Genomic DNA, 24,818 nt, shown 5'->3' on the forward strand with positions numbered 1-24,818 from the left:
AGGGATCTGGGAAGCCACAATACTAATAATAATGTATAAATCCCAGCACTCAGGAGGCATCATAATGGCTAATGATGGAAGGAAGGGGTGCAGTGGGTGGTACCGCCCACGTCTCCCTGAAACAGCATCCTTTGGCAATTCAGTAATTCAAAGTCCTCCTGAAGATTTATTAAAACTGACAAAGTTGTTCTGGGTTTGAGGAATAATGAGCTCCTCCAAGATTTTTTTTTTTTTTTTTTTTTTTTTTGTTTTAGAAAAAATATAGAAAACTGTGAGTCCCATCTGTGGCTAAATCTGCTGCAGCACAGGTGAGTGAAATCCATCAAGAGCTCATCCTCAGAATTACAGGATCATCAAGGTTGGGAAAGACCTCTGACATCACCAAGTCCAACATTGCTTGCTCGATCTCCTCTGCTTTCCTTTGGATTAGAACACCCCTGGGAAATGGAAATGGCCTGGGTGGAGTTTGTCATCCCAGCAGAGTGACCTGCCTTGACTGGTGAATTCCTGAAGATTTCATGTGCCTTCCATACTTGAGGATGGAGCTGGAGTGATGCAGATGTGATGCAAAGGGCAAAAAAGCAGCCTAAGGCATTCCTTTGGCTCTCTCCAAGTCCTTGTTTAATATTGACAGGAGCACTTTGTGCTTATATAAGTTTGCTCCATGCCAAAGGAATTCGAATCAAGGTGTTATTACTTAATGCAAACACCCTCCCTGCTGTTTCACGAGCTTTGAAAAGGTGATCAAGACTTATTAGGATTAAGGGCTCATTTTAGCTGAATTGATCAGATGGCATTTAGGTTTAATTTCAGCTAAAAATACAGGCAAGGGATAAGCAGATTTTATTTCTATATAAAATCGTCTCCTCCTCTCCCTGTGCCATGCACACACGCGGACGTGTTCGCACTTACCCTCAGCAGCTCTGCCTGCTGCGGGTGGATTGGGGCTTTTTGTGCACTGGGAAGGTTCTTTGGGCTGCAGGGCGCTGCCTTGATCCCATCTGATGGATTTTAACCTCATCCCACGGCACGGGAGCTGACTGTCCAGAGCCGCGTTCCTCGGACGGATTTAGCTCCCACCGCAGTTGCAATCGCAGATTTCTGGGAGAGAAGCGCAGCCGGGGGATGAGGGTGGGATGCGGTGCATGGACCAACATTGCCATCTCACGGTGCAGCGCTCCCCTGCATCCCTGCAGCGATGCTCCCGCTGCCCGCAAACTCGGGAGCGCCAGCAACCTTCGCTGCCAGCCTCGGGGATGGGGGAATTCCAGGCTGACCCCAGGGCGCCCATACCCATCCCCTCGGTCCGGAATTCCCCTGGCGATTCTCTCTGTGCCAGCCCCGGCTCTCCCCACTCCCGGGTTCTGTTAATTCTCATTTTCTCCAGCCTCACTAATAATTTCCCATGCGGCCCCATATCAAATGCTTTATTGAACTCCAGATAGATTAGATCTACCAAATTTCCCTTGTCTGGAAAACCAATTATCTTATCAAAGGAAGATGTCAGCACAGGCTGGCACAAACTGCCTTTGGTAAACCTAGGTTGCACTTTATCTCATTTTTCTCAGTGCCTTTAATTAATGTTTCCTTCAGAATTTGTCCTGCAGTCCCAGGTCTGACTACAAAAATCCACAGCTGGATGCTCCTGCTTTTATTTTCCTTATCTTCCTTGCTTTTCCTATAATCCAGTTGCTTGTTGGACCTCAATCTGTCCTATTTCGCCCACAAACCTCATTAGAAAACTCTGCTGTCCTCCCTGCACACCATGTGTCCCATCTCCCTGAATTCCTGGACACCAAGGAACAGCCTGGTCCTGGCTAGGTCCTGACAGCTCCCCTTTCCGCCTGCATTTATATATTTCCCTAAAGAAGCTTTCCAAGGCTCCTGACTTCCCCTCACACTGAAGATGCTGTCCTGACACTTTTATCCATCCCTGTCATCTCTCTGATCTGGAGATCATGGAATCCCAGGGTGGTTTGGGTTGGAAGGCACCTAAAATTCATTCAGTTCCACTCCCTTCCACTATCCCAGGTTGCTCCAAGCTCTGTCCAACCTGGCCTTGGACATTTCCAGGGATCCAGGGGAAGCCACAGTTTCTCTGGGCACCCTGTGCCAGGGCCTCACCACCCTAATTTTAAATAATTCTTCATTTCATCTTTAATACCTGGAGCCAGATTGTTGCTCATAGGAAGCTCTCCCCCCCATCTCTGATCTCATGGACACACAGGAGTTAGTGAGGCCAAGTTCCCTGGGAATTTTAGCCACCAAAACAAAATTTTAGTTTTTCTTTTACAGATAAAGGCATGATGTTGCTGAAATGAAGACAGTCTGGAAGTTCTTCCTCCACTTTGTCATGACAGACCAAGGGCATGCAGTTTAAATTATTCCATGCTATTCCAGGGCAAAATCCTGAATTCTGGATATGCTGATATTATTCTAGTGCAGCAGCAGCACAATTTGCTATGCCACCAGGGCCAGAAATTGAAAATTTGCCTTCCATTTGGAGTAAAAGTCCCCTCCAGCTATAACCAGGTCCTTGCCCTCATAGCCTGGGAAGCTGAAGATGCTCACAGAGATCCTCCTTGCTGTTCCTCATGCCTAAAAAAACCTTGGAAAATGCAGCCTTCCCAGCAGTCTGCTAGTTTTGTTTTGGCAGATGCTCAACCAAATGTTCCTTTTTGGCATGGTGGGATCCCATCTTTTTGGAATCCATCTTATTGGCCTGGTGTCAAAACGTGCTGACAGCTCGGCTGGGCCTCTTGGAAAAATCTTGGGCTGTTCCCAATTTGTATTTTACAACTCCACTGCAGCTCTTGGATCGTGGGGAAAGGCAGGTCAGGATGGAGCCTGATGGAGCCAGGGAGGGGATTCAGGGGGATGGAGGGTGAAGAGGGACTCTGCTTCTACCACAAACCGTTTTTGGGATGGTAGGGGATGCCAGGCTTTACTTTTCTTCCTTTTCTTCCCAACAATCCCAGCCCATCCACTTGATATCCAGATCTAACTTCCTGGTCAGTTGTTTCATCTCCTCTGCTCTTTGCAGCATTTTGTGGCCAAGAATCCATGCAGAGCAGGGAAGGAGCCCAGGAGCAGGGAGAGCTCCAGCTCTAAGGCTCAGGAGCCAAGGAGGCACCCAGTGGCCATGGGGACAAACTGGGGTGATAAGGGGGCTGGAGCAAACAGCCCTGCTCCATCCCAATCCCCACTCCCTGAGCTCTCTCCCTTCCCTTCCTCTGTACACAAGCAAAGCAAGCAGAGAGCAGGAGCTCTGAGCACAGGCAGAGCTCCAAGAAACCAGGACAAACCCCACAAAAGCATGAGTCATGTGCCCCAAACTAAATTTGCCTGAAAAAAAACCCACCCTGACAGTGTTTTACACCAACTTATAATGACTTTCTTTCTGCTCTGATTGTTGCTGTTGTTCTGGTTAATACCTTCCTCACTTTAAAAACCCCTGAACATGACCCCGTGGCAGCCACAACACAAATATCATTTGCTTGGATTATTCCTGAGGTGGTTCCTGTGCTGGAGGCAGCAAGTGCTTACAATCACTCAGTACATAATGGAGAAATTCATTCCAATAATAACAATAATAACAGCATTTATTATTTTTGAAATATGACTCTGATGAAGTCATGAATATAGAAAGCTCTCGTTGCTGGCTGCTGATGGAATGGAGCAGGATTTTCTGATGGAATTTTTCTGGACATTTCTAATGCTGTTGCTCCAGATGTGCATTCAACACCTCTCAGCATCTGATTCCTGTCCCCTCTGGGTATTTGGAGCACAGAAGGGAAAATCAACCTGGGGTACCTCACCCTGCTCAGGGCACTGTGCTGACAGCATCCCCCAAAATCCAGGTTGATTTGGGTGGGAAGGGACCTTAAAGCCCATCCAGTGCCACCCTCTGCCATGGGCAGGGACACCTTCCACTGTCCCAGCCTGCTCCAAACCCTGTGCAGCCTGGACTTGGACACTTCCAGGGACAGTCACAGCTGCTCTGAGCAGTCTGACCTCACCATCCTCACAGGGAGAAGTTTTTTCTCAAAATCTGATATTTACTATTATTTACAAATGTTTGTTGTGTTATAAGAAACCCTTTTTTTATAGGCAAAATAACCAATAATTTTGAGCTTTTCACTCCCTGGTGTTTCTCTTTTCCAGGTGCTGGGAGCTCTGTGGGGTCCAGTAAAACCAGGCTTTGCTCTGCCCCAAGCAGAAACCCTACAAATTTCTGATGAGCTCAGTTTGGTGGGTTTCTTTGCCTTGCAGGGACTTCAGGATTGGCACAACCCAGATCTCAGGGGCTCAGATATAATCTGCAGCAGCTAAACTGGGAGTTTGCACTGGCCCTGCTCAGGTGAAACAGATCTGTTTCTAATGGGAGGAGAAAAAAAGGCAGTATTGCCTCATGAGGCTCCCCAGTCTAATGGTGCTGCACTCTGATTTAGCAGCACAAAAACCAACAAAAAGCACAAGCTGGTGCTGCAGAGGCAGATTTAGGAGCACCCCTGTCTAACCCAATTCCCTTTGCTCTGGAGCTGGGGAGGGGACTGGAAGGGCAAAAGTGAGACAATTTGTGGGTAGAGGTAATGGCAGTTGAATAGGGGAAGTAAAAGTTGAGCACAAGCAAACAAACCAAGGAATTAATTCCCCCCTTCCCATGGGCAGGTGTTCAGCCATTCCCAAGAAAGCCAGGCTCCATCACACAGACAGGTGACTCAGCAAGGGAAATGCCACCACCCCAAAAATCCCTCTCTTCCTCCTTCTTCCCCCAGCTCTGCATGGCAACACAGCCCCATCCCAGCTCCTCCAAGGGAAATCAACTCTACCCCAGCCCAAACCAGCACAAAGATATTGCTCTACAACCGGCTGTAATTTGGCACAGATCAGCTCCTTGCTCTCCTTCCTCTGAGATTTTTCCCTCTGTGCATTCCTGGCCCTGCCTGACTGTGAATTGACTGCCAAGCTCTCCTCTGGGAGATGTAACTCTGGGTCTGTTTAGATGAGCTGCTCTCCTTTTGTGTTCATCTGCATGTAAGCCCTAAGTGCTTTATTGTTTTCCAAGCACAGCCATTGATTTTTGGGAAAATAACTAAGAAAACATCAATTTATAACTTCCCTGTTGCTCAAAAGGAGCAAATGACTTTTCTACCATATCAACATAATTCTAAAACAAAGACACAGGCTTTCAATAAATACCAAAAGACATAAATGCCAGGAGTTAAGAGCAGTGAGGAGGGTGTGTGGAGGGTGGTCCTCTATTGTCCCAGTCTGGGGTTCCTCCTCTGCCCCGAGATCACCCCAGAGGGACACGAAGGTGGTTCAAAACCTGGTTTTCCCCGAAGAGACTGGAGAGAGACTGCCGGAGACAGTTTTCTCTTTTTCCAAGGACAGTTTATTGTTTCTTATCTCTGGGACACTTGGCCTGGCCAGCAGCGGTCTGCTCAGCCTGGCATCCATGGTGGAATCTGCCTGGTCAAGGCAGGGCTTATCTTATATAGTTAGTACTACGTATTACATGTTTACAAAATTTTACCAATACAATACAATTTTATTAAATGGTCCAGCCCTGACCCCAACCAATCCAAGAGGCCAATGTGTCACCCAACATGGATGACATGGAGAAGAAGGAGGAAAAGGTGTCCACCCCCCAAATTCTCCATCTTGGCCACGTGTCCCTTATCATAAACATTCAAGAAAACCTATTTATCTACGTTCTAACATTGTAATTTACACTCATCATTATTTTCTGTGTCTCTTCTCTCAATGTGGGCAGATTCTCCCAAGGAGCCAAATCCAGCCCCTGCAGCTCCTGGGCAGCACTCAGGGGTCTCTGAGGGGTCTGCCAGGGAGGTTTTTGCACCCCCAAAGGAGCCAGGGAAAAACCCTGGACTCCCACACTCTATAATTGAGATGGTAATGGAATTCCAGAATGGTTTTGGCTGGACCTCAAAGCCCATCCAGTGCCACCCTGTGCCATGGGCAGGGACACCTTCCACTATCCCAAGGTGCTCCAAGTCCCATCCAGCCTGGCCTTGGACACTTCCAGGGATCCAGGAATCTGTCTCTCTCTATTTAAGAGTTTGTTATTAAAGCTGAGCCAGGCTGGTTTGGATGATGCTGGCAGTGTGTACAGAAATAAAATGTTATTATATAAAGATATTACCATACAAAATTAATATGCTTCATGGCAAATGACAATGTCTGCATGGGATTCTTGCCTTCAGGTCCTCACTCCTCTTTTGAATCATCCTTTTAAATGATATTTCTGCCCAATTCAGACCCAGCAGACAGTACAGCTCCAGCCAGTGGCTGGCTGGGCTCCTGGAGAGCAGTCCCCAAGCAGCCACATCAATGCTCCCCTGCTCTGGGAGGAGAAGCTGTGGCTGCTCCATCCCTGGAAGTGTCCAGGGCCAGCCTGGACAGGGCTTGGAGCAACCTGGGATAGTGTAAAGTGTCCCTGCCCACAGCAGGGAGTGACATGGGATGGGTTTTATGGCCCTCCCCACCCAAAGCATTGCATTATCCTGTGATCCATGTCCCAGTGAACCCTACCTGAGCAGGCAGACCAGGAACCAAAGGTGGTGAGACACTTTCCCCATGGCTCTGGGGATTATCCTGTGGTGTTTGAGTCCCAGAGGTTGCTCTGAGCATGTTGGATGTGGAGAAGGGAAGGGAAAGCCTGACATCCCTGAGAGCTGGGGCCTCCTGCTTATGTGGCACTGAGGGGTGATTTCAGCCTCCCTGGCCAAGCCACCCATCTTTGAGGATGCAGGAGGTTCAGGCACAGGTTCTGCCTCCAGACTCCCATTTTTCTTCTCTTATTTTTTTCTTTTTTTTCTTTGGAAAACAAGTTCCCATAGAGGGCAATGCAGAGCAGCAGCAGCACTTTGACTGCTCCCTGTGTTTAGTGTGTGTGAGTGTGAAGCACTCTCACTGTGAAGCTGTCAGTCCAAGCCCCAGCTGTGGACCAGCTGTGGAGTGTGAGACCCTGCTTATTGTCTCCTCAGCAGAATTTTGGGCACCCAAACTCCCACTCTGGGCTTGCAGTGGCACCTGGAGCAGGGAATGGGCAGAGTCCAGGTGGGATGCTCAGCCTGCAGCATCCAGTGGGGTACCAAGAGATTGGCCTCAGTCCATCTGGAATTAAGGGGCAGGATGAGGCTGCTCCTGGCTGTAAGTTTCTGCTGGAGGGAGCTCCATGGAAAAATCTCCTCCTAAATCTGTGCCAGGAGTCTCAGTAGGGCATTAGGGCAATGGGGAGAACTGGGGCAGGATGGGGAAGTTTCCATGCTGTGGATAAGATAAAAACTGGGCTGGAACTTTTAATTTCAGCTGCTGTCTGTGTTCTGGTGTTGCTGCATGCTCCCAGCACCCTGGGAAGGAAGGGAAGAATGGAACACCACATAATCACAGACTCATTTTGGTTGGAGGGGGCCCTGAAGATTATCCATTCCAATGGGCAGGGATGCCATGGGTCTGCTGGATGGGTGGATGGCTGTGTCCACCCCCAGAGCAGCTGCCAGCCTTGGGGGTGTGTGCTGTCCACCCCAATTCCCCAGGTCACCTGCGAGCGATGCACCCAGCGCTGTTTGCCCAAGGGGAGGGCTCCTCCCCAGGGCTGTGCCGGCTCCTCACCCACGTCACTGCCCCAGGGATGTTTTTCACAACTGGAACCCTCCTGCCATTTTTACCCGGGCTCTTATCAGCTGATAAGCCCTGGGTATCTCGCTGCCTGCCCGTGGGCGCTGTTTGCTCGGCATCCTCCGCCAGCCCTCCCAGCAGGAACCACGGACTGGGGGCAGCATCTCTGCCCAAAGTGTTAATGGCTGATTTGAAGAGCTGGCTGGATTTTTGGTGCCAGCACAGGCTGAGGGGGGGATGCACCAAAAGGGGTTTTTGTGGTTCCTAAGCTCTGCTGGTGGAGAGAGGTGGGGCTTGGGTGGAAAATGGGGGTTTTGCCATGTTTGCATGTGAGCAACACATGGTGATGCCAGCACTCATTGACTGGGCAAAGCTTCCAGCACTCCTGGCATTTCTGGATACACAGCCTGGCTAAAAATAGGGAGAGAAAGGAAAGAGAGGAGAAGATCTGCAAAGAACCTGATTGCTGTTGATGCTGGGTCACATCCCAGCTGGATGCATTGGTGTCCTCACATGGGCTGAGCAGCTCTGGATAAGGGGGGATGCACTGGGGACTCTTCTTTGATGCCACAGCTCCACCTCCTTACAAATTCTGCTGGCCAAACACAGGATGACCACTGGAGTTCACACCCCTTAGGCTCCAGAGCCAGGAAAGCTCCGGGGGAGTATTTCCAGTCTGTGGTGGGTCACCTAATCCTGCTTCTGCCCCCCTCGACCATCGTGCTGGGAACAAGTAGAGGCTCTGTGGGATCTGGGAACCTCCCCACCTGCCTGTCAGGCCGTGCTTGAGGATGTGCAGTGTTATTGTGTAGAAATTCCTGTTGTTGCCTTCCTTGGAAGTATCCAGAGCACTGATTCCACTCAGCAAAGTTCTTCCTTGCCCTGTAAAATCCTCCCTAAGTTCGGATCTGGGTACAAAGAGAAAAGGCTTGATATGCCTCAAACCACCCCCAAAAGGTGCCTTTCCCCAGTCCCGCCCATCCCTTGTGACGCTGGCGGAGCAGGGGACTCACCTTTGGCCACTGGAGGACCTGTGCTGGGAGAGCACAGCCCCGTGAGCCTTATCTGGGCACCCCGGCAATGCAAACAGCAGAGCTGGAGCACAGCGAGCCATGAGGCTGCTCCGAGCCCTGCCAGGGCAGCACTCAGCACGGACACAGCGCGGATCCTCGGGCTCTCCATCGCCAGTGCATCCCTCCCAGCGGGGCTCCCCCGCAGCCTGCACACCCCTCCTGCTCCTGGCAGCCCCCAGGTGAGATCTCTCTGTCCCTAAACCTGCTCTCCATCGCCTGTGCATCCCTCCCAGCGGGGCTCCCCTGCATCCTGCACACCCGTCCAGCTCCTGGCAGCCCCCAGGTGAGTTTTGCTCTGTCCCTAAACGTGTGGAGCTGGAGAATGGGAAGGCAGACGTGCACAGCACGGTGAGAAGCCGCTTCATTTGCATCACATCGGCTGCATTAATTATTCTGCCCTGGACCCCGTATATTCCTAGCACGGGTTTTCCATTAGAAAGCGCTTTCCAAACGTGCCTGGTGCTAAATGTGACCAAGTTGGGGCTGAAGTGCCTGCACGTGCATTAGCATGATTGCAGCTGCAATTTCCTCGGGCAAATCCCATAGAGACTCAAAAATAAACCGGTGTGTGCTCAGGACACGCCGTTTGTGTGGAAATCAGGGACTGGCCTGGGGTTATCCCCAGAAACAGCTTGGGTGCATCCCAAAGGCAAATCCTTTTCCAGAGGAAAGCTGCAGAGAGGGGATAGGCAAGAGGATGGAGGTCTCTGCTCTGAATCCCGGGGGATTCCAGGAGCTGTGGGGATGCACAGTGACAGTGGAGTTTGCCAGAGGACTGTGCGATATCTGCTTGTGGTGCTTGAACTGCAGCTTGTGATGCAGCTCTCTGTGGAGAACCTAAAACTGAAATGAGGTCTGGGCAAACTCCGAGCTGCATGAACTGGGATTATTTATTTATTTATTTATTTATTTCAAAGAATCCTTTTTTAACAAATGAGGAGTTTTACTCCTTTAGTCCAAGTCCCTGCAGTGATGCCCCATGGGCTGTCCCGGGGTGTGATGTGCAGAGGATGCAGGGCCAGGACCCAGCAGCATCATTGTCCCTCCTTGGTGGCAAATCCCACTGTATTCCCAGCACCTGTGTCTCACAGCCACCTTGAGGAGTTACCACAGGCATCTGTAGTAATCTCCCTTGTAGCCTCCCAGCCGTTCTCATCCTGCACTTGAAATACGGAAATTGCCCCAAGGAAAGAAATCTCTTGACAAGATGGGCCATCAAGGCAGCAGCCCATCCCGGAATCATCACACTCAGCAGGGTAATCTATTCAATGGCCGGGATTTATTTTTAACATTCAGCTCCGCAGTCCTTTTAACTCGAGCAAGGAAGGGAACATTGTGATAACAGCAGCCTCCAGGTCAAATGTGATGAGAATTCATAACTCGCCACACAGGGGTTTTGGAAAACCAACCAAGCAAAACAATTTCCCGGAACGAGCCGATGAAGATGCGTGTTTCTGTTCACAATGTCGTGCACGGAGCAGGGAGGTGTTGGGCTGCCTCCTCATTCTCTGTCCACAATTTGCAAATAAAATGCCTCCCAGACTGTTTTAAATTTGAAGGACTATTGCCAGCTTCGCTGGGCTGCTCATAAAGACCTGAGACATCGGATCTGTCGGCCATCAAAGGAGAAATATGAATCCAGTAATGGGAATGTCCTCATGGTCCCAACTCTAATCAAAGCAAAGCCAGGGGTTTCTGCTTCAGGAGAGTGGCATGGAGATTTAAAAAGCAGCAGAGGGACTCCAGTCCCTGGTCGGCATGGAGCAGCAGCAGGAATGATTTACAGGGAGTGGCAGGACAGGGGAATGGCTTTAACTGCCACAGGTTAGATGGATTTTGGGAAGGAATTCCTTCTTGTGAGGGTGATAGGGCCCAGAGAGTGCCCAGAGAAGCTGTGGCTGCCCCACCTCTGGAAGTGTCCAAGGCCAGCTTGGATGGGGCTTGGAGCCATCTGGGATAGTGGAAGGTGTTCTGTCTTAGGGGGACAGGAGCACCATTGAGTGTCCCCAGGACTGGGATGACCCAGGTCAGACTGGAAGGATCCCCTGAGCTTTCCTGGCCCTGGAGTCTAAGGGGTGTGAACTCCACTGGAAGGGGCTTGGAACAAAATGAATTTTAGGGTCCCTTCTAACCTAAACCACTCTGGGCTGGAAAAAAACAATGACTAGATGCCTGAAAACCTGGTCAAGCTGAGATTGTGACAGAGCTGCCAGGGAGCAACTTTTTCTTTCTGTTTTCTTTTCAAATGACCAGAGTAAATTAACTGCACCTATCTGAGATCGAGAGGCAGGTGGGAAAGGCGGGAGGAAATTGGGAGATGGAGCACTGTAGTTTATTTTAATGCCAGTGCTGGTGTCTCCTGAGCCCTGTGGGGCTGGGCTGGGCTGGATGTGTGTTCCACCTGAGCCCCACAGGGCTGCCTTATCTGCAGCCTTGGGCACACGGCCTTTCCAAACCGCGGATATTTGCTCTCCATTCCCTGTCTTCCGCTCCAGTTCCATATCTGCAGGGAGGCCCCAGCTGCTGCCACTCATGCAGAGTGCAGGGACAACGGGAGAAACTGGGGATGGGATTGGGAAATTGGCATAGAATGTGGAATCTCAGAAAGGTTTGGGTTGGAGGAGAACTTGAAGCTCATCCAGTGCCAGCCCTGCTGTGGACAGGAACAACTTCCACTAGTCCAGGTTGCCCCTACCTGGCCCTGAGCACTTCCAGGGATGGGCAGCTACAGCTGCTCTGGGCAACCTGAGCCAGGCCTAACCACCCTCACACCCAAGAATTTCTTCCCAAACTCTTGTGCTGTCCTGGGAACCCAGGATGTGATGAGAAACCCTGGGTGGCTGGAAGGGAAAACAACAAAATCTGTCATGCAGCACAGGAAGCAGCACTGATGGGAACAGTCACTGCTTTAATATTTAATTTGATGAGATTCAGCTCTGAGAAATGGATGGGGAGCTGCCACAGCTCTAAGTGCAAGCTCAGCTCTGGCAGGGAATTTCCATGGGGTTTGCTCCGCTCCAGACTTATCTGTATTCTGGAAGGGTGACATGGAATGAGGTTCATTAATTATCCCAGCACACAGAGCTGTGTTTCCTGCCATTCCTTTCAATCAATCAAGCTCTGGATGCTTTCAGACCCTCTTGGACATTGGGTTGTCACTCCAGGTGGACCCTGGTGGTCCCTGCAGGTGCAACTTGGTCAGGTGCAACCAGGTGGCATTTCAGGAGGGAATTCCCTTGTGTCACCAGACAGTGCAGTGCAGATCCCATTCCATGCTGCCTCTCACCAGCTGGAGCTCCCTGTGGCTGTATGGCCTCGTGTCCTGGTGGCATTGGGAGTGAGGGGAGGTGTGCCAGGCATGACATCGGTCTCACCAAACCCTTCTTTGTCCTTTTAGGTGGATCCCACACCTTTCCTGGGACTGAGACTGAGCCAGCAGCAGAGCTGGTTTCCCCCTTGCGCTATTGTCACACCTCCAGAAATCCCTTTGCATGCTCCAGACAGTTTGGGTGTCCTCACCAAGGAGCTGGGCTTTGCAGGAGTCCAGGAGTCACCGCCTGGGCAAGAAAAGGTGCTGGAAATGTAGACTTATCAGGACTATAATCCGGGTAGGTCATAATTCCTTCCTTGTCTGAAGCCATACACTTTCTATCCACCTGCTTCTCTCTGCTCCATCACAAGGCTCCATCTCTGCAGGACACAAATTCCTCACATCCCTCAGGGCAGTGGGAAAAAACCTTTGGCATGCTGATGTTTTAGCTCTGGGTGACGCATTCTGAACTGTGATCACAACCTTCCCCCTCACAGCCCCCTTGGGCACCTAATTCCATGAGCACATGGAATTAGCGTGTGTTGGAATGGGACTGCAGTGCTTGGGAACAGTTCCCCACACCACTCTGCCCCAGGGATGTTCTTGGGGCTCCTTGCCTTGGCATGGTGACCCTTCTCACCTGCCTCCCTGGGTCCTTCCCTCTCTGCCAAGCACCGTGGGACACAGCTGCCCATCCCTTCCCCAACACCTCTCCTGGTTCCCCCTGCCTGGCAGGGGCCAAGGAATTGAGACCCCAGATCTTCATCCCAGAGGGAAGAGCCCTCTGTACCCATAGAGAGATCGTCACCAGGCTTGTCACCAAACTGCCTTCACCTTCCACCATCCAAAGCCACATTCCTCCATTTCCCAATCCTGCTGGGCAATAACTGGCTCCTCCTTTTGCTGTTCCTTGTCTTCCTTAGCACCCATGTCGGAGGCACGCCCCCAAACGCTCCAGGAGAGAAAGAATGTTGAGGAAAATCCAGATATGCCTCTGTTTCTGCTTTGTCTCGGGCATTTTGTACGAGATCTCCCTCTTGTCCAGCTGTGTTTTCTCCTACTTGCCCATGGCCCAGCACTACCTGACACCTGAGCAGGTGCTGAACCTTGGCAAGAGCATCATTTTCCTGGAGACGACGGAGCGCCTGGAGCCGCCCCCGCTGGTGTCGTGCTCCGTGGAATCCGCTGCCCGGATTTACCAGGACAGACCCATCATCCTCTTCCTGAGGGGACTCACCAACGAGACAGCCTTGGACATGAACACCAGCTACGCAGCCTTCTCCCTCCTGTCTTCCATGAAGAATGTCTTCATTTTCCCTCTCCAGATGGAAACAGTCTTCCAGGAGACCCCTCTGCTCCAGTGGTACAACCAGGTGAGCGTCAAAGCAAGTGGAAAACAGAGTTGTAACTAGGGGTGGGAAAAGGAATTCCACCTTTAAAAGGAATGAGGAATGCAGGACTGTGTGAAGTTAGTGACTTTTATTGTTTTGGTTGGGAACAGATTCGTTTTGGCCGCGTTTTGCTGTGTATTCATCTCTCTGTTTATGGCGTACATGATCGGCCTTATCTGGAGAATTGGATTTTCTGGCAAAGGAAACATCGGTAAAAATAGATTGCAGACGTGTTTTGAGAAAACAGCCTTAATAATCTTCCCCAACAGAAGCTGGTTGAACAAAATGTGCTGCCTTGAGCACTTGATAGAGCTGCCTCACTCTGACGGAGCCTGCAGGAGATAAGAGATAGGAGAGAGATTTCAGGTTCTATAACAGCAACATGCAAAGCCAAGGTGGGATCTGGTGAGCTCCACCCAGGAAAAAGTTCCTGGCAAACTGCCTACAAGTAGCTTTGGTCAAAATGCTTGGGCAGGGCAGGCAGATTTCCTCCAAACTCTTTCTTCTCCTGAGAAAAAATGACTCAAAATGCCAACAAACACTGATGAAAAGCCTGCAGCCCGGTTCAAAGAGCTGGGAGGGATCTGGGAGTGTGTTAAGTGGGTTGTGTCCCACTGAAATAGCAGTGAGTGATTCATGGTGCCATTGGTTTAACACTGTAGGTGCCATCAAACCACCTGGGAAATGTTCCTGCACTCCTAATCTTAACAAAGCGCTGCTCTGCTCCAGCTCCTTATCTTACCCCAGTAAAATCTGATTTTGGAGGCACCAAAAGCTGTCAGAGACATTTGCAGCCATGCAGGTGCAGGTTTGTGGTGCCATTTGTGGATGGATTGGGTCTGTTCCTTGCCTGTGACTGCTGGGGTTTAGGGTTTGCCCCACACTGCCACAAGTCTGGTTAAGGTGTCCCATAAGGAACAGCTTCTCCTGGTGTCTCAGGCAGATTTCAGTCACAAGGTACTTGGATTCAAGCAAGCCTAGAGTCTAGGCCATCAGCTTTTATGGTGGTTTCTGCTCAGCTTGCAAAGTACCTTCTTGGCCAGCAGAGAAAAAGATCAAGAAAGCTGCTCAGAGGCTCCACAGACAGTTTATTTCTTCCACAAAGGGTCCCAGGCAGCAGTCCAAACAGATAAGGTACCAAGAAGGATTTTGTAGGGTCAGGGTGCCTTAGAAACAAGCCAATGGTGTAGGAGATTGTAAAACTCATCAACTACTAAGGATTTTAGGTAAAAGTGACCTATCACCTAAGGAACCAGAAATGGACCAATTAAATCACAAGGAGATAAAGTGGGGGTCTGCAAAGGAGGTGAAATATTTCTAGTATTAGTCATTCTAAGTAAGCAATTTCTTATCTAAGGGATGATTTTCCAGGGAGGCCCTGTCAGGGTTTCTGTTCTTCCACACCTGTCGGCAGCATCAAATCTGTCCTGGTTTGAAGGACAGGTGTCTGCCAGTAAAGGCAGAAGCTTCTCTTTGAAATGGACAATGCAAACCCCTTCCCTTCAAATTATTATAAATTTGAAAATAACGGGCTCTCAGGCAAAGGTATGGGAATTGGGAATAACAGTTCTTTACTAGGAAAATTAAAATAGAAATACAGTATTACAAAGAACAATCCCAAAACACTGACAGAGTCAGAATCCAAGCTGACACCCCATCAGTCAGTCAGGGTGTTGGCAGCAGTCCCATTCAATGGTGGCTGTATCCGCCTGCAGGGGCAGATGTGGTTCAGCTGGAGCAGTGCTCCTGTAGAAGGTGCAGTTTTCCTCTGAAGGTCCAGGGATGATGTGGAAAGGTCTGGTTTTCCTCTGGAATCCAGTGGAAAGAAGGTACCTTGCTGCCCAAAATCTCAGTTTTTATCTGGGTAGGAAAGGCTTGGCTCCTCCCCTTGGCTGGAGCATCTCCCAGTGGGATGACGTAATTTTATCAGTCATACAGTGGGGCTCAATGGCCCAGCAGCAGATGATATCTCCTGGAGGGAGGATGGGTTGTGGAAGAGATAAAGATGATTGCCCCAGCTGGTTTGAAGATGGCCCATTAGCAGATGGTATGTGCCATGGAGATAAGGAATCACTGCCCTACCCAGCTTCAGCAGATGGTGACAGAATACACATTGCTGGCCACATCAACCCAACACACATCTCACCTTTCCTTCTCCGCAGGTGGTCCCGGAGCAGGAGAAGAACTGGGTGCACGTCAGCTCGGACGCCAGCAGACTGGCACTCATCTGGAAGTACGGGGGCATCTACATGGACACAGATGTCATCTCCATCCGGCCCATCCCCCAGGAGAGCTTCCTGGCCGCCCAGAAGTCGCGCTTCTCCAGCAATGGCATCTTCGGCTTCCCTGCCCGCCACAAGTTCATCTGGGACTGCATGGAGAACTTTGTTCTCAAGTACAACGGCAACATCTGGGGCAACCAGGGCCCCTTCCTGATGACGAGGATGCTCAAAACGCTCTGCAACCTCACGGATTTCCAAGGCACTGAGGACCACAGCTGCCAGAACATCTCCTTCCTCAACCCCCAGCGTTTCTACCCCATCCCGTACCCAGCCTGGAGCCGGTACTACCAGGTGTGGGATAAAAGCCCCAGTTTCAACCATTCCTACGCTCTGCACCTGTGGAACTTCATGAACCGCAACCGCAAGGTCGTGGTGGCCGGCAGCAACACCCTGGCTGAGAAACTCTACAAAACCTACTGCCCCACCACCTATGAGGACCTGATCCAGAATGCCAAGCACAGGGATCCCCCAGGCCCTGAGGATGTTGAGTGACGTGGGGCAAGGAGGAGAGGGGTGATCCTTCTAGGCAAACACAGTCCCCACCCTGTCGGTATCCGCCTTTGTAGGAGAAATAAAGAACTTTCCATAACCACTATTCCTATTCCCTTGGGATGCTGAGAATGGTGGTAGGTATCCATCCAGTGTAGCCTCCAAGGACCATTTGACTCAGTTCTGTTTTCTGATTGATGCTCATGAACCAAACCTTCCTAAATTTGACACTCTGAGTCTTTTCATGAGCTTCTCCAAGGGAAAAATTCCTAAAGAGAGGAATGCCCTTACAGGAGGAAAGTTGTCTCTGCTCCTCTTGGAACTAACAGAAGCTTCCCACATCAGAAAAGTTGGAAGCACAAGAGACTTTGGACTGGAGCCCCCTGGGCAAAAGAGGAGAAGCACAAACCAGAGTCTTCCCCTGGTGTTTTCCTCACATGGACTTTACACCCTACATTTTTGAGAGGGACTTTCGTGCGAGTGAAAATAAAAAGAGTTCATAAGCCATCACTCCTCTGAGTTTACTTTCCCCTGAAAAATGAGTCACATTTTCCTAAGGCTTGTGCTCCCACACTTTTACTTGGCTTTTGCCAGGCAGCGGCTGCTCTGCCCCATCCTCCCAGGTCAAACCCAGCTGTAGAAAGTGTGCCTGGAAAGGGGATGCTGAGACACTAAGGAAGGATAGGGATGACCCTCCAGCTTCCCAAATCCCTCTTAAATAAATGGAATGTAATAGACATGGGATGGTCACCCATGTCCAGCTGTGCAAAATTCCCATTTAATCCCAGCAGTGAGCAATTCCCTCCCAGATACTCTCTATCCCAGGATAATGCCACTCACCCAATTCCCTAAAGAGAAGCCCAGCTTGCAGATCTCTGCCGAGTCTCTCTAAACAGCTGGTTTTAACCCAGGGGCAGAGAGGTGGGGATCAGCCTCCATCATCCAATGTTTGCCATGTGCACAATGCTATCTCCTGCAAACACAGCAACTGCTGAGCTGGCTGCAGCTCAGAATTTGGGATTCAGTGGGAGAAGGGAGCGCTCTGCACACAGGGTTTGTGTGCTCATGTGTTTGGGCTGGGGGCTCCTTCTCGTCCTGTGCTCCTCCACAGCCTAGTGCTGGTGATTGTTGGAGCAGGACACGAGGGAACACTTTTCCTCTCCCTTTCCTCGTGTAACACTCTCATGGTTCAGCCCCAGTCATGAGTGTCAAAGTCTGGTGCCATCCACTATGGTTTAGTTTTGCTCCACTCTCTGTTACAGCAGGGTTTTCCTGCCCATGGATTTCCCTCCCAGCTCTGAGGGGATGCAGGGGATGAGCATTAAAACTCAGGAAGTTCTCCCTGTTTCCCACATGGACAGCCCAAATTGCTCCCCACTCCTTTTGACCACTCACACTCCTCACTCTGCTCCCATCCTCATCTCTACTCTCCAATTTCTCTGTCTCTAGCAACAAGTGAGGATTTGCCTTTTCTTCCCTGTGACTCGACTCTCTGAGAGTGTTCATGAGGGGAGGGATGGGACTGGGGAACTTCACCACTCCAGCTCTTTCACAAGTGAGCTCAAGGAAGAGACATTTCCAAGGCTCTGCTCTGTTATCTGGTGGCTCCTCTGAAGATGAGTCCAATCACATCCCATTCCTCTCTCCTGCCAGGAGAGGAAAAATCCTGCCAGGACTTGGAGCAAAGCAGGGCACCAAGCACAGCCAACCTCACCAAAGTTCTCACATGGGAGGTGTCTCTTGTGCTCACCTCCTGTAAGTCCCAGGAGAAGCTGGGAAAGAGCAGGAGGTGCTGGCTGCATTTGGGAAGGGTCAGGAGGAGGTTGGGAAGTTACTGGAGCAGATGCCTGGCAGATTATGAGTCTCCAGTATCTGCTGCACTGTCAGGAACACTGGGTACCAGCCTGGCCACCCACACCAGCTGCCAGCAGCAGGGATGGAGCAGCACAGCTCTGGAAGGAAAAGGAGGAGAGCAGGAGGTGGAAGAAGCTGGTTTTACCACAGCAGCTCTTCCTGCAGCTGGTTCCAAGATGCAGCAATGGTGGGAGGGTAAGAAACACCCCTGGGCACAGCACTTGTTGCTGCATCCTGCCTGTGTATCCTACACCTTGGCCCCAGGAAAAAGTGTCAGCCAGCCCTGCTGCTTTCCCTGTTGCTGGTTCCTCCCCTTCATGGAGAGGGCAGATTCCCTGCCAGCCCCTGGGAAAATCTGTGATTTTGGGAGGTGCCAGCTGCAGGAGGTCAGAGCTGTGTGAGACAAGGGGTCTGTGAAGGGATCTCATGTCATGCCTGTGTCCTCAGGGATATTTCATGCCTGGAGAATTTAAGCATCCTCCAGATCAGTGAAAGGCTTCTGGATGCTCCTGGATTTGAAAATTATTTTCTTTCCCAACCTTTCCATCAGGAAGTCTCCTGGACGTGCCTCCCTTTTCCTGCTTCTGTCCCATCACCAAATTAACTCCCTCCTTCCTTCCTGGGCAGTAAATCTACCCAGACCAGATCATTTATGTTCATCCTGCTCAGGCATCCCTCTCCCAGGGAACAATTCCTTCCCAATATCCCATCTAAATCTACTCTCTGAGCGTGGATGAGACTGCCCATGGCCACAAGGAACCCTCAAGTTTGGACAGGGCTTGGAGCACCCTGGGATAGTGGGAAGTGTCCCTGCCCAAGGCATGGGCTTTAAGGTCCTCTCCAACACAAACCAGTCTGGGATTCCATGATTAAATTATCAAGGGCAGTAACAGAAGAAATGACCAAAGTTGTGTCCTATCATGGCCAGTGAGAGGACCCAAAATTGTCACCAGCAGACTTTGCACCTGGTCTTCTGCCCCTTGGAAGACATCCAAATAATTAATAAAAATCCAGAGGGCTTCCCTGGCTGGTGAGGGGAAACAACAAGGGGTGGCTGCAAATCCATTTTACCACATTCCCATCTTCTCATTCCTTTTTTGCCTCCTCTCCCATCCTGGGCAGCAGCCCAAGGCCATGAACACCTGGGAAAAGAAGACAAGTGAAATAATAATTAAAAAAAAAAAAAAGAGTCCTTGGCTCATTAAGAGCATTTAAGCAGATGTTTAACTCTAAGCAGCCGTAAAATATTTGCTGAGCTTAGACTTAGCCTGATTTCAAGCCCCATTTCAAGCCCATCCTGTTATGTTTTACACTATTTGGCACTCATTAAACACAAAGTATCACACGAATATCATCAGCAGAGTCACCTACTGGGGTGTCATCCATCAGAGCAACGCTCTGAATTCCAGTTGAGAACATCTTTTCCTTGTCATCAGATCTGGGTGACACATGGGGTGTGGCAGGATGGCATCTGATGGCCAGGTGATTGTGTAGTGGGGAGGAAATGGGGAATCTCTTGGGGAATCTCTTGGGGAATCTCCGTGCTCAATTTGTTCTTTTCTGCTCTGGTTTTGAATGCATTTCATAAAAACATTCTGCAGAGAGAGGAAAAATTGCCAAAAATTACTAAAAAATGATCTGTGATGCCCAGTCTGTTTCTTTACAGATCCATCTGCTCCCAGCACACAAAGCTGAAGATAATGATGGCACCTGGAAGTTAATCCATTTGGATGCAGGTACATTTTTCATAACTTCCTTCCCTTCAGAGCACAATCTCTTCTCTGTCTCCCTCTCTAGCAGCCATGGAGTCCCTGCAGGGAGCTGGCTGTGATTCCCTTCACATGAGCCATGGGCTGGACACTTCCAGTCCTTCCATATCAGCACAGCTCACAAACCAAAATTGTCCCTTGGCATCACAGCCAGATCCCAAAGGAATGAGATTTCCATGAGATTCCCATCAATTTTCACAGCAAAGGGGTGACCTTTCCCCCTTCAAACTCTGCTAACACAAACAAGGACCTGCTGTGGATCCTTCATTGCAGTCCAGGGCAAGGAAAGGGGGATTTCTGCTCCCTCATGCAGGCAGAAAATAAAACCAGGGTTGGTTGAATACCCAAGGGGAGCACTGTGACTCCTCCAGCCAGTGGCCTTGAGGTCAGAGGTGGCTCTACAAGGATGGGTGCAACCCCAAAGGGACAGATGTGTCCCTGCTTCCCATACAGGAAAAGCAGGTGTTGATCAGGACTGGCTTCCATGACCCTCTCAGGCCTTTTCTCACTGGGATGGGATGGGATGGGATGGGATGGGATGGGATGGGATGGGATGGGATGGGATGGGATGGGATGGGATGGGATGGGATGGGATGGGATGGGATGGGATGGGATGGGAATGGAAATGAGCAGAGATGCTGGGGGCACAGGGGGTATGAATTCCCTGCTCCCCTCAGCTGGGCAGCTCCATGACCAGCACTTCCCAGCCCCAGGTGCTGTGGGCAGGAATTAATTGAATGAGAGGAGGAAGTTGCTCCTTCATAGAGGGATGTAGGCTGTGAGAACAAGGAGTTCCTCGCTCTGGGGCTGCTGGGACCCATCAAGGGAGAGAAGAGCCCCCCAGCCCCGGCCCAGTCCCTGCTGCACTGGTACCAGCACCCACCTCAGGGCGGCTGAAAGCCCTGCAGAGAAACCCAAATCTCCGAGGGCAGTGCCACCCCATCCTGGAGGATGTGCTGGAGGAAAAGCTGTAGAGCCTGTGGGTCAATCTGTCCTTTCAGTGCCACCAGCCCTGAGCTGCTCCAGGGACACAATAACTGCCCCAAAATGGTTTTATTTTTATGGGGAGGTGTTGTTGTAAGGCTGGGAAGCAGCGAAAGAACACAGCAACAAAACTCCCTCAAAGCAGCAAGAAGAAGTGAATTATTGAAAAGCCATGGCATTTATATAAGGGAGATTGTGAAAAACAAAGTAAAAAAGACTTGTTGGTCAAAGAAGGCAACACCTCTTTGAAAACATGCTTTATGCAAAATATCACAAGACACTCACACGGCTTGGTGATCAACCAGGTGTCTGTGTTTTGTTTCTTCCTTCCCTTGTTTTGTCTCTGGGAAAGATCCCCAGCCAGGGAAGGATTCGAGCTGGAGCTGAGAAAAGTCAACACGAGCCTTCAGCAGTGTCCACAGGGAGGAGCCACCCAAACAGCTGTAAAAACCCACCCACATCTGGAAAAATGCCCCCTGAGAGGCAGATGGGATGGTGGGGGCAGAACCACTGGGTCACAATAAACCTCCCTGCTCCCACCTCTGAGGCTGCTTTTAGGATCTCTCCAGCAATTCTGCCTCTCCATCAGCCTCTCCTGTGCTTCATTTCCCAGGGCTCCTTCTCCCTGAGGGAAGGAGGGTGAGTGAGGGCACAGCAGCCCCTGGCACGGGGATTTTAAAGGGATATTCACCCTCTTCATGCCAAGCATATCAAAGAGCTCTCCCTGGGAGCATTCCTGAGCTGGCTGCAATGCAACACCACCACCTAGCAGGGCGCAGGGACACGGGCAGCCAGGGATGCTCCATCCTCAGAGCACGGCACCACTGCTGCTTCAGGTGCCAAAAGCACAGAGAAAAAGTGACTCAGTGACTTTTCCCATGAATGTCTCCTGGAGGTGTTTTTGAGGAGCATTCCTGGGGTTTTTTTCACTGCATAACATATCCCCCTTTGCCTGCATGTTTTTTGGGAATGCTGCTGGAGTATGGGAGGCAGCAGAGGTGCCCAAAGCCAGACCCACACCCCTCCCTTCTCTTCTCATATTTTACATCCTCAGGGCATTTGTGGTCACAAAACCCCTCTGAGGTGTAAATAACTCCCTAGGGGAAAATGTTGCAGATTCCCCATAGCCTGAAAATTCCCAAAATTGACCCTTCAGCAAACATGGGCTGTGTGTTGGGATATGTACAGCTGGGAAGGGTGTCAGGGACCTTTCCTGGGATTTGGGCAGGGCTTGGAGCTGGAAGGATGCTCTGAGAGGTGGGTGGTGCTGCTGAGGGCTTGTGCCTTGTCCTGGGGATGACAAAGCCAGGCTCATCTGCCTCAGGCTGGGAGAGAATCTCCAATTGGACCTGCAGGAGACTCCAGGCTCTGGTGAGGCATCAGCAGCAGCCCAAGGATAACAAATTCCCTGCTCTCCTCCACCTGAGGTGGAGATGGGATGGGAAAAGCAGGGAGTATTAAAAAAAAACCCCACTGCCTGTTCCCAAGATCCCAGAGCAGGGTGAAATGCAGCTCTGGCAGTGCTTGCAAATCCCTTTCCCTACAAAATTTCCTTGCTCTCTCCCAGCTCAAATCCCAAAGCCCCCAGGTCCCTGGAGGGACACCAGCTGCAGTAGGGCTGAATCCTTGCTGGTCCCAAAGCTGCTCCTTGGAGCAGAGGCTGCTCCAGAACTCCCCAGCACTCCCTGGAGCATCCTGCAGAGCCAGAAACCCCACCAAGGACTTGTGGAATTCCACCCATTCCGTGGTGGAATGAGTCCCATCAGATCCTCTTGGTCTCCAGGCAGTGCCCTGGCCCTGAGTATCCCAGGTGCTGCCCCAACACCTTTAGAATTCTCAAATGTGGGTGATGTGACACCCCAGGAGGGTTTGTTTGGAACAGGACTTTCCTGGGAACTCCCTGCCCACATGGGATAACTCAAACAACAAACCAAAGCAACCTGAGGGCTTTACCCACTCGGTGGGACTGGGGACAAACATGGAATTTCCCACTCATTGCCTTCCCAGAACCTTGGGCATGGGGGTGAAAAATTTGTCTTGGGGTTTGGAAACAAAAGCAATAAAGATATAAAATAAAAACTTGGAGCTGGGTGCTGACACAGAGATCACTCAGTAGGGGAAACTCTGTGAGCTCAGCAAGGCCCCAAAGCAGCCAAGAAACTCCAGGTATCCTCTGCAAATCCACAGGGGTGCTTTTGGACATCATTCACATTAAAATAAAAAAAAGAAAAGTCGTGGCACCTTCTTCCCAGCTCCTGCCCATCAGCAGGGCCACAGGGAAGAGTTTGGGCACAGGGAATTCAAACCTACAGCAGCAGATGTGGCCCTTGGCCCTTCATCCAGTTTTCCCTAATGTTTGTTCATTCACTCTTTTTTGGTGAGAAAAAAAATCATTATTCATGCAATCGGGAACAAAAGAGCAACTACCAGAGAGTCAACTTGGGAAAAGCTCTCTGGAACAAATCTAGAGATAATTGGAGTGATGTAATGGTGAAATAATGGAATTACTAAAAGAGGATTTTAAACAACCTCAATTTATGGGGAGAGCTGCTGTAATTACAGTGGTGGCAGTGTCAGAATTAAAATACTTCTTACATAGAAAAAAAAAAATTATAAAGATTTTACCCAAAGAAGGCCTGGAACAAACACTGGGAAGGTTTATTTTTCCTTATTGCAATAAAAATTAATTTCCAGGCTTTAGTCTGGAAAATTCAAAATAAAATGAGGATTTGGGGACAATTTTCAAGTCATAGAAGTAGAGGAATGTTGTTTGACCCTCTTGGCTCTAATTTTTTTAGGATTTCTCCTGCAGATCTGCCTCTCCAAATCTGTCAGCAGCAACCTGGAGCCCTTCCCTGGGGATCAGGGATGCCGGGGAGGGGACACACGGTGGGGACAGGGAGCTCTGCCAGCAGCCACTGGATGGTGCCACAGGACCAGGAACGAGAGCAGCCACCCTGCAGCCCCCCCCCAGGGCTCTCCTTTCGGGCAGACCCCAATGCTGGGCATCCCCCAAGGCCTGGGACCTGCCTGTTTGTCACCCAGGAGGATAAATGACATTTCCTAGGTGTGATTTCACCCCCAGGGCACAGGCAGGACCCCCTGCCCATGGGATGTGCCATCCCAAAGTCTGGGGGCAGCTCTCCACATCCTGTGGGGCTTCTGGAGGATTTAGCAGCTTTCCTTCTCCTCATTTTCCTCTTTCTCCTCTTTCCTCACTCTTCTCTCTGCCAAACTCCAAGAGGTGATGGGAAAAGCCTCATTTTCTGCTGCAGGGGGAACCTGAATTCACTTGGACAGAGAGCCCAGCCACAGCTGCTGTGCCTTCCCTCCTTCCCTCCTGGAATCAGTGGGAAATCCAGGATGACTCTGCACTGTGGACATGGCCACCCCCTCATCTTGACTTCTTCTAGAGCTCATCTGTGTGAATTAAGTTCATTTTCCTGATTCTGTCTGTTTTTTGGACATTTCTAGCAGTGCATTTATGAGCTTGGCCACCACAAAGTATGAAATTTTTCAAGAATTTGAAGAAGATGGAAAACTGCCACTCAATTCTTCTTCTCTTTTCTAACCCATTCAATTTTTTTTTTTTTTTTAAGATTCTTACCCCTCCCTATTTCTTACATTTCCATATATTAAGAAGCAGGACACACCCAAGTGGGGCTGAGCAAAACAAGGGGGACAAACTTAATTCCTCTGAGAATAAAAAAAAATATTTTCAGCACAACTGTTCACAAATAAGCAGAAAAACCCTTTTTACCTGTAAAAAGTTACAGGTGGCAGTCACAATTTGTTCCATGGAACCCAGGCTGGGCAGTGGTGCTGCCACCATTCAAAATGAATGGGAAAATAAATTCCTGCCCCAAAGAGCAAAGAGGAAGGAAAAGGGCAGAAAGAAGCCTGGCAAACCTGGTGCCAAGGCAGCTGCCTGCTCATCCAGCTGCCAGCAAGGGCAAGGATCACTTTTCCTGCCTGAGGTGCTTTTGGTGAGCTTCAAACATCAAATCCAAGAGGAAGAG

At 50.2% G+C, this 24,818-nt stretch overlaps 1 protein-coding gene across 1 annotated transcript; it reads left to right on the forward strand.

Annotated features, from left to right (window-relative positions):
* The first annotated feature begins 12,177 nt into the window (after positions 1–12,177).
* On the forward strand, positions 12,178–16,663 carry A4GNT (alpha-1,4-N-acetylglucosaminyltransferase). The gene is made up of 3 exons (XM_079315382.1): positions 12,178–12,328; positions 12,954–13,403; positions 15,584–16,663. The coding sequence occupies exons 1-3, from the start codon at positions 12,212–12,214 to the stop codon at positions 16,193–16,195; spliced, it is 1,179 nt and encodes a 392-aa protein (XP_079171508.1). The 5' UTR covers positions 12,178–12,211; the 3' UTR covers positions 16,196–16,663.
* Positions 16,664–24,818: the final 8,155 nt, after the last annotated feature.

This window comes from Erithacus rubecula (genome assembly GCF_903797595.1).
Source record: "Erithacus rubecula genome assembly, chromosome: 11".
NCBI lineage: Eukaryota > Metazoa > Chordata > Aves > Passeriformes > Muscicapidae > Erithacus > Erithacus rubecula.

Bases quoted from the DNA above. Each gene is read 5' to 3' on its own strand.
- A4GNT (XM_079315382.1), top strand. From the start codon at position 12,212: ATGCTCCAGACAGTTTGGGTGTCCTCACCAAGGAGCTGGGCTTTGCAG. The intron at 12,329-12,953 runs GTAGGTCATAAT...TGTCTTCCTTAG, and splicing joins TTATCAGGACTATAATCCGG to CACCCATGTCGGAGGCACGC. The intron at 13,404-15,583 runs GTGAGCGTCAAA...CCTTCTCCGCAG, and splicing joins TGCTCCAGTGGTACAACCAG to GTGGTCCCGGAGCAGGAGAA.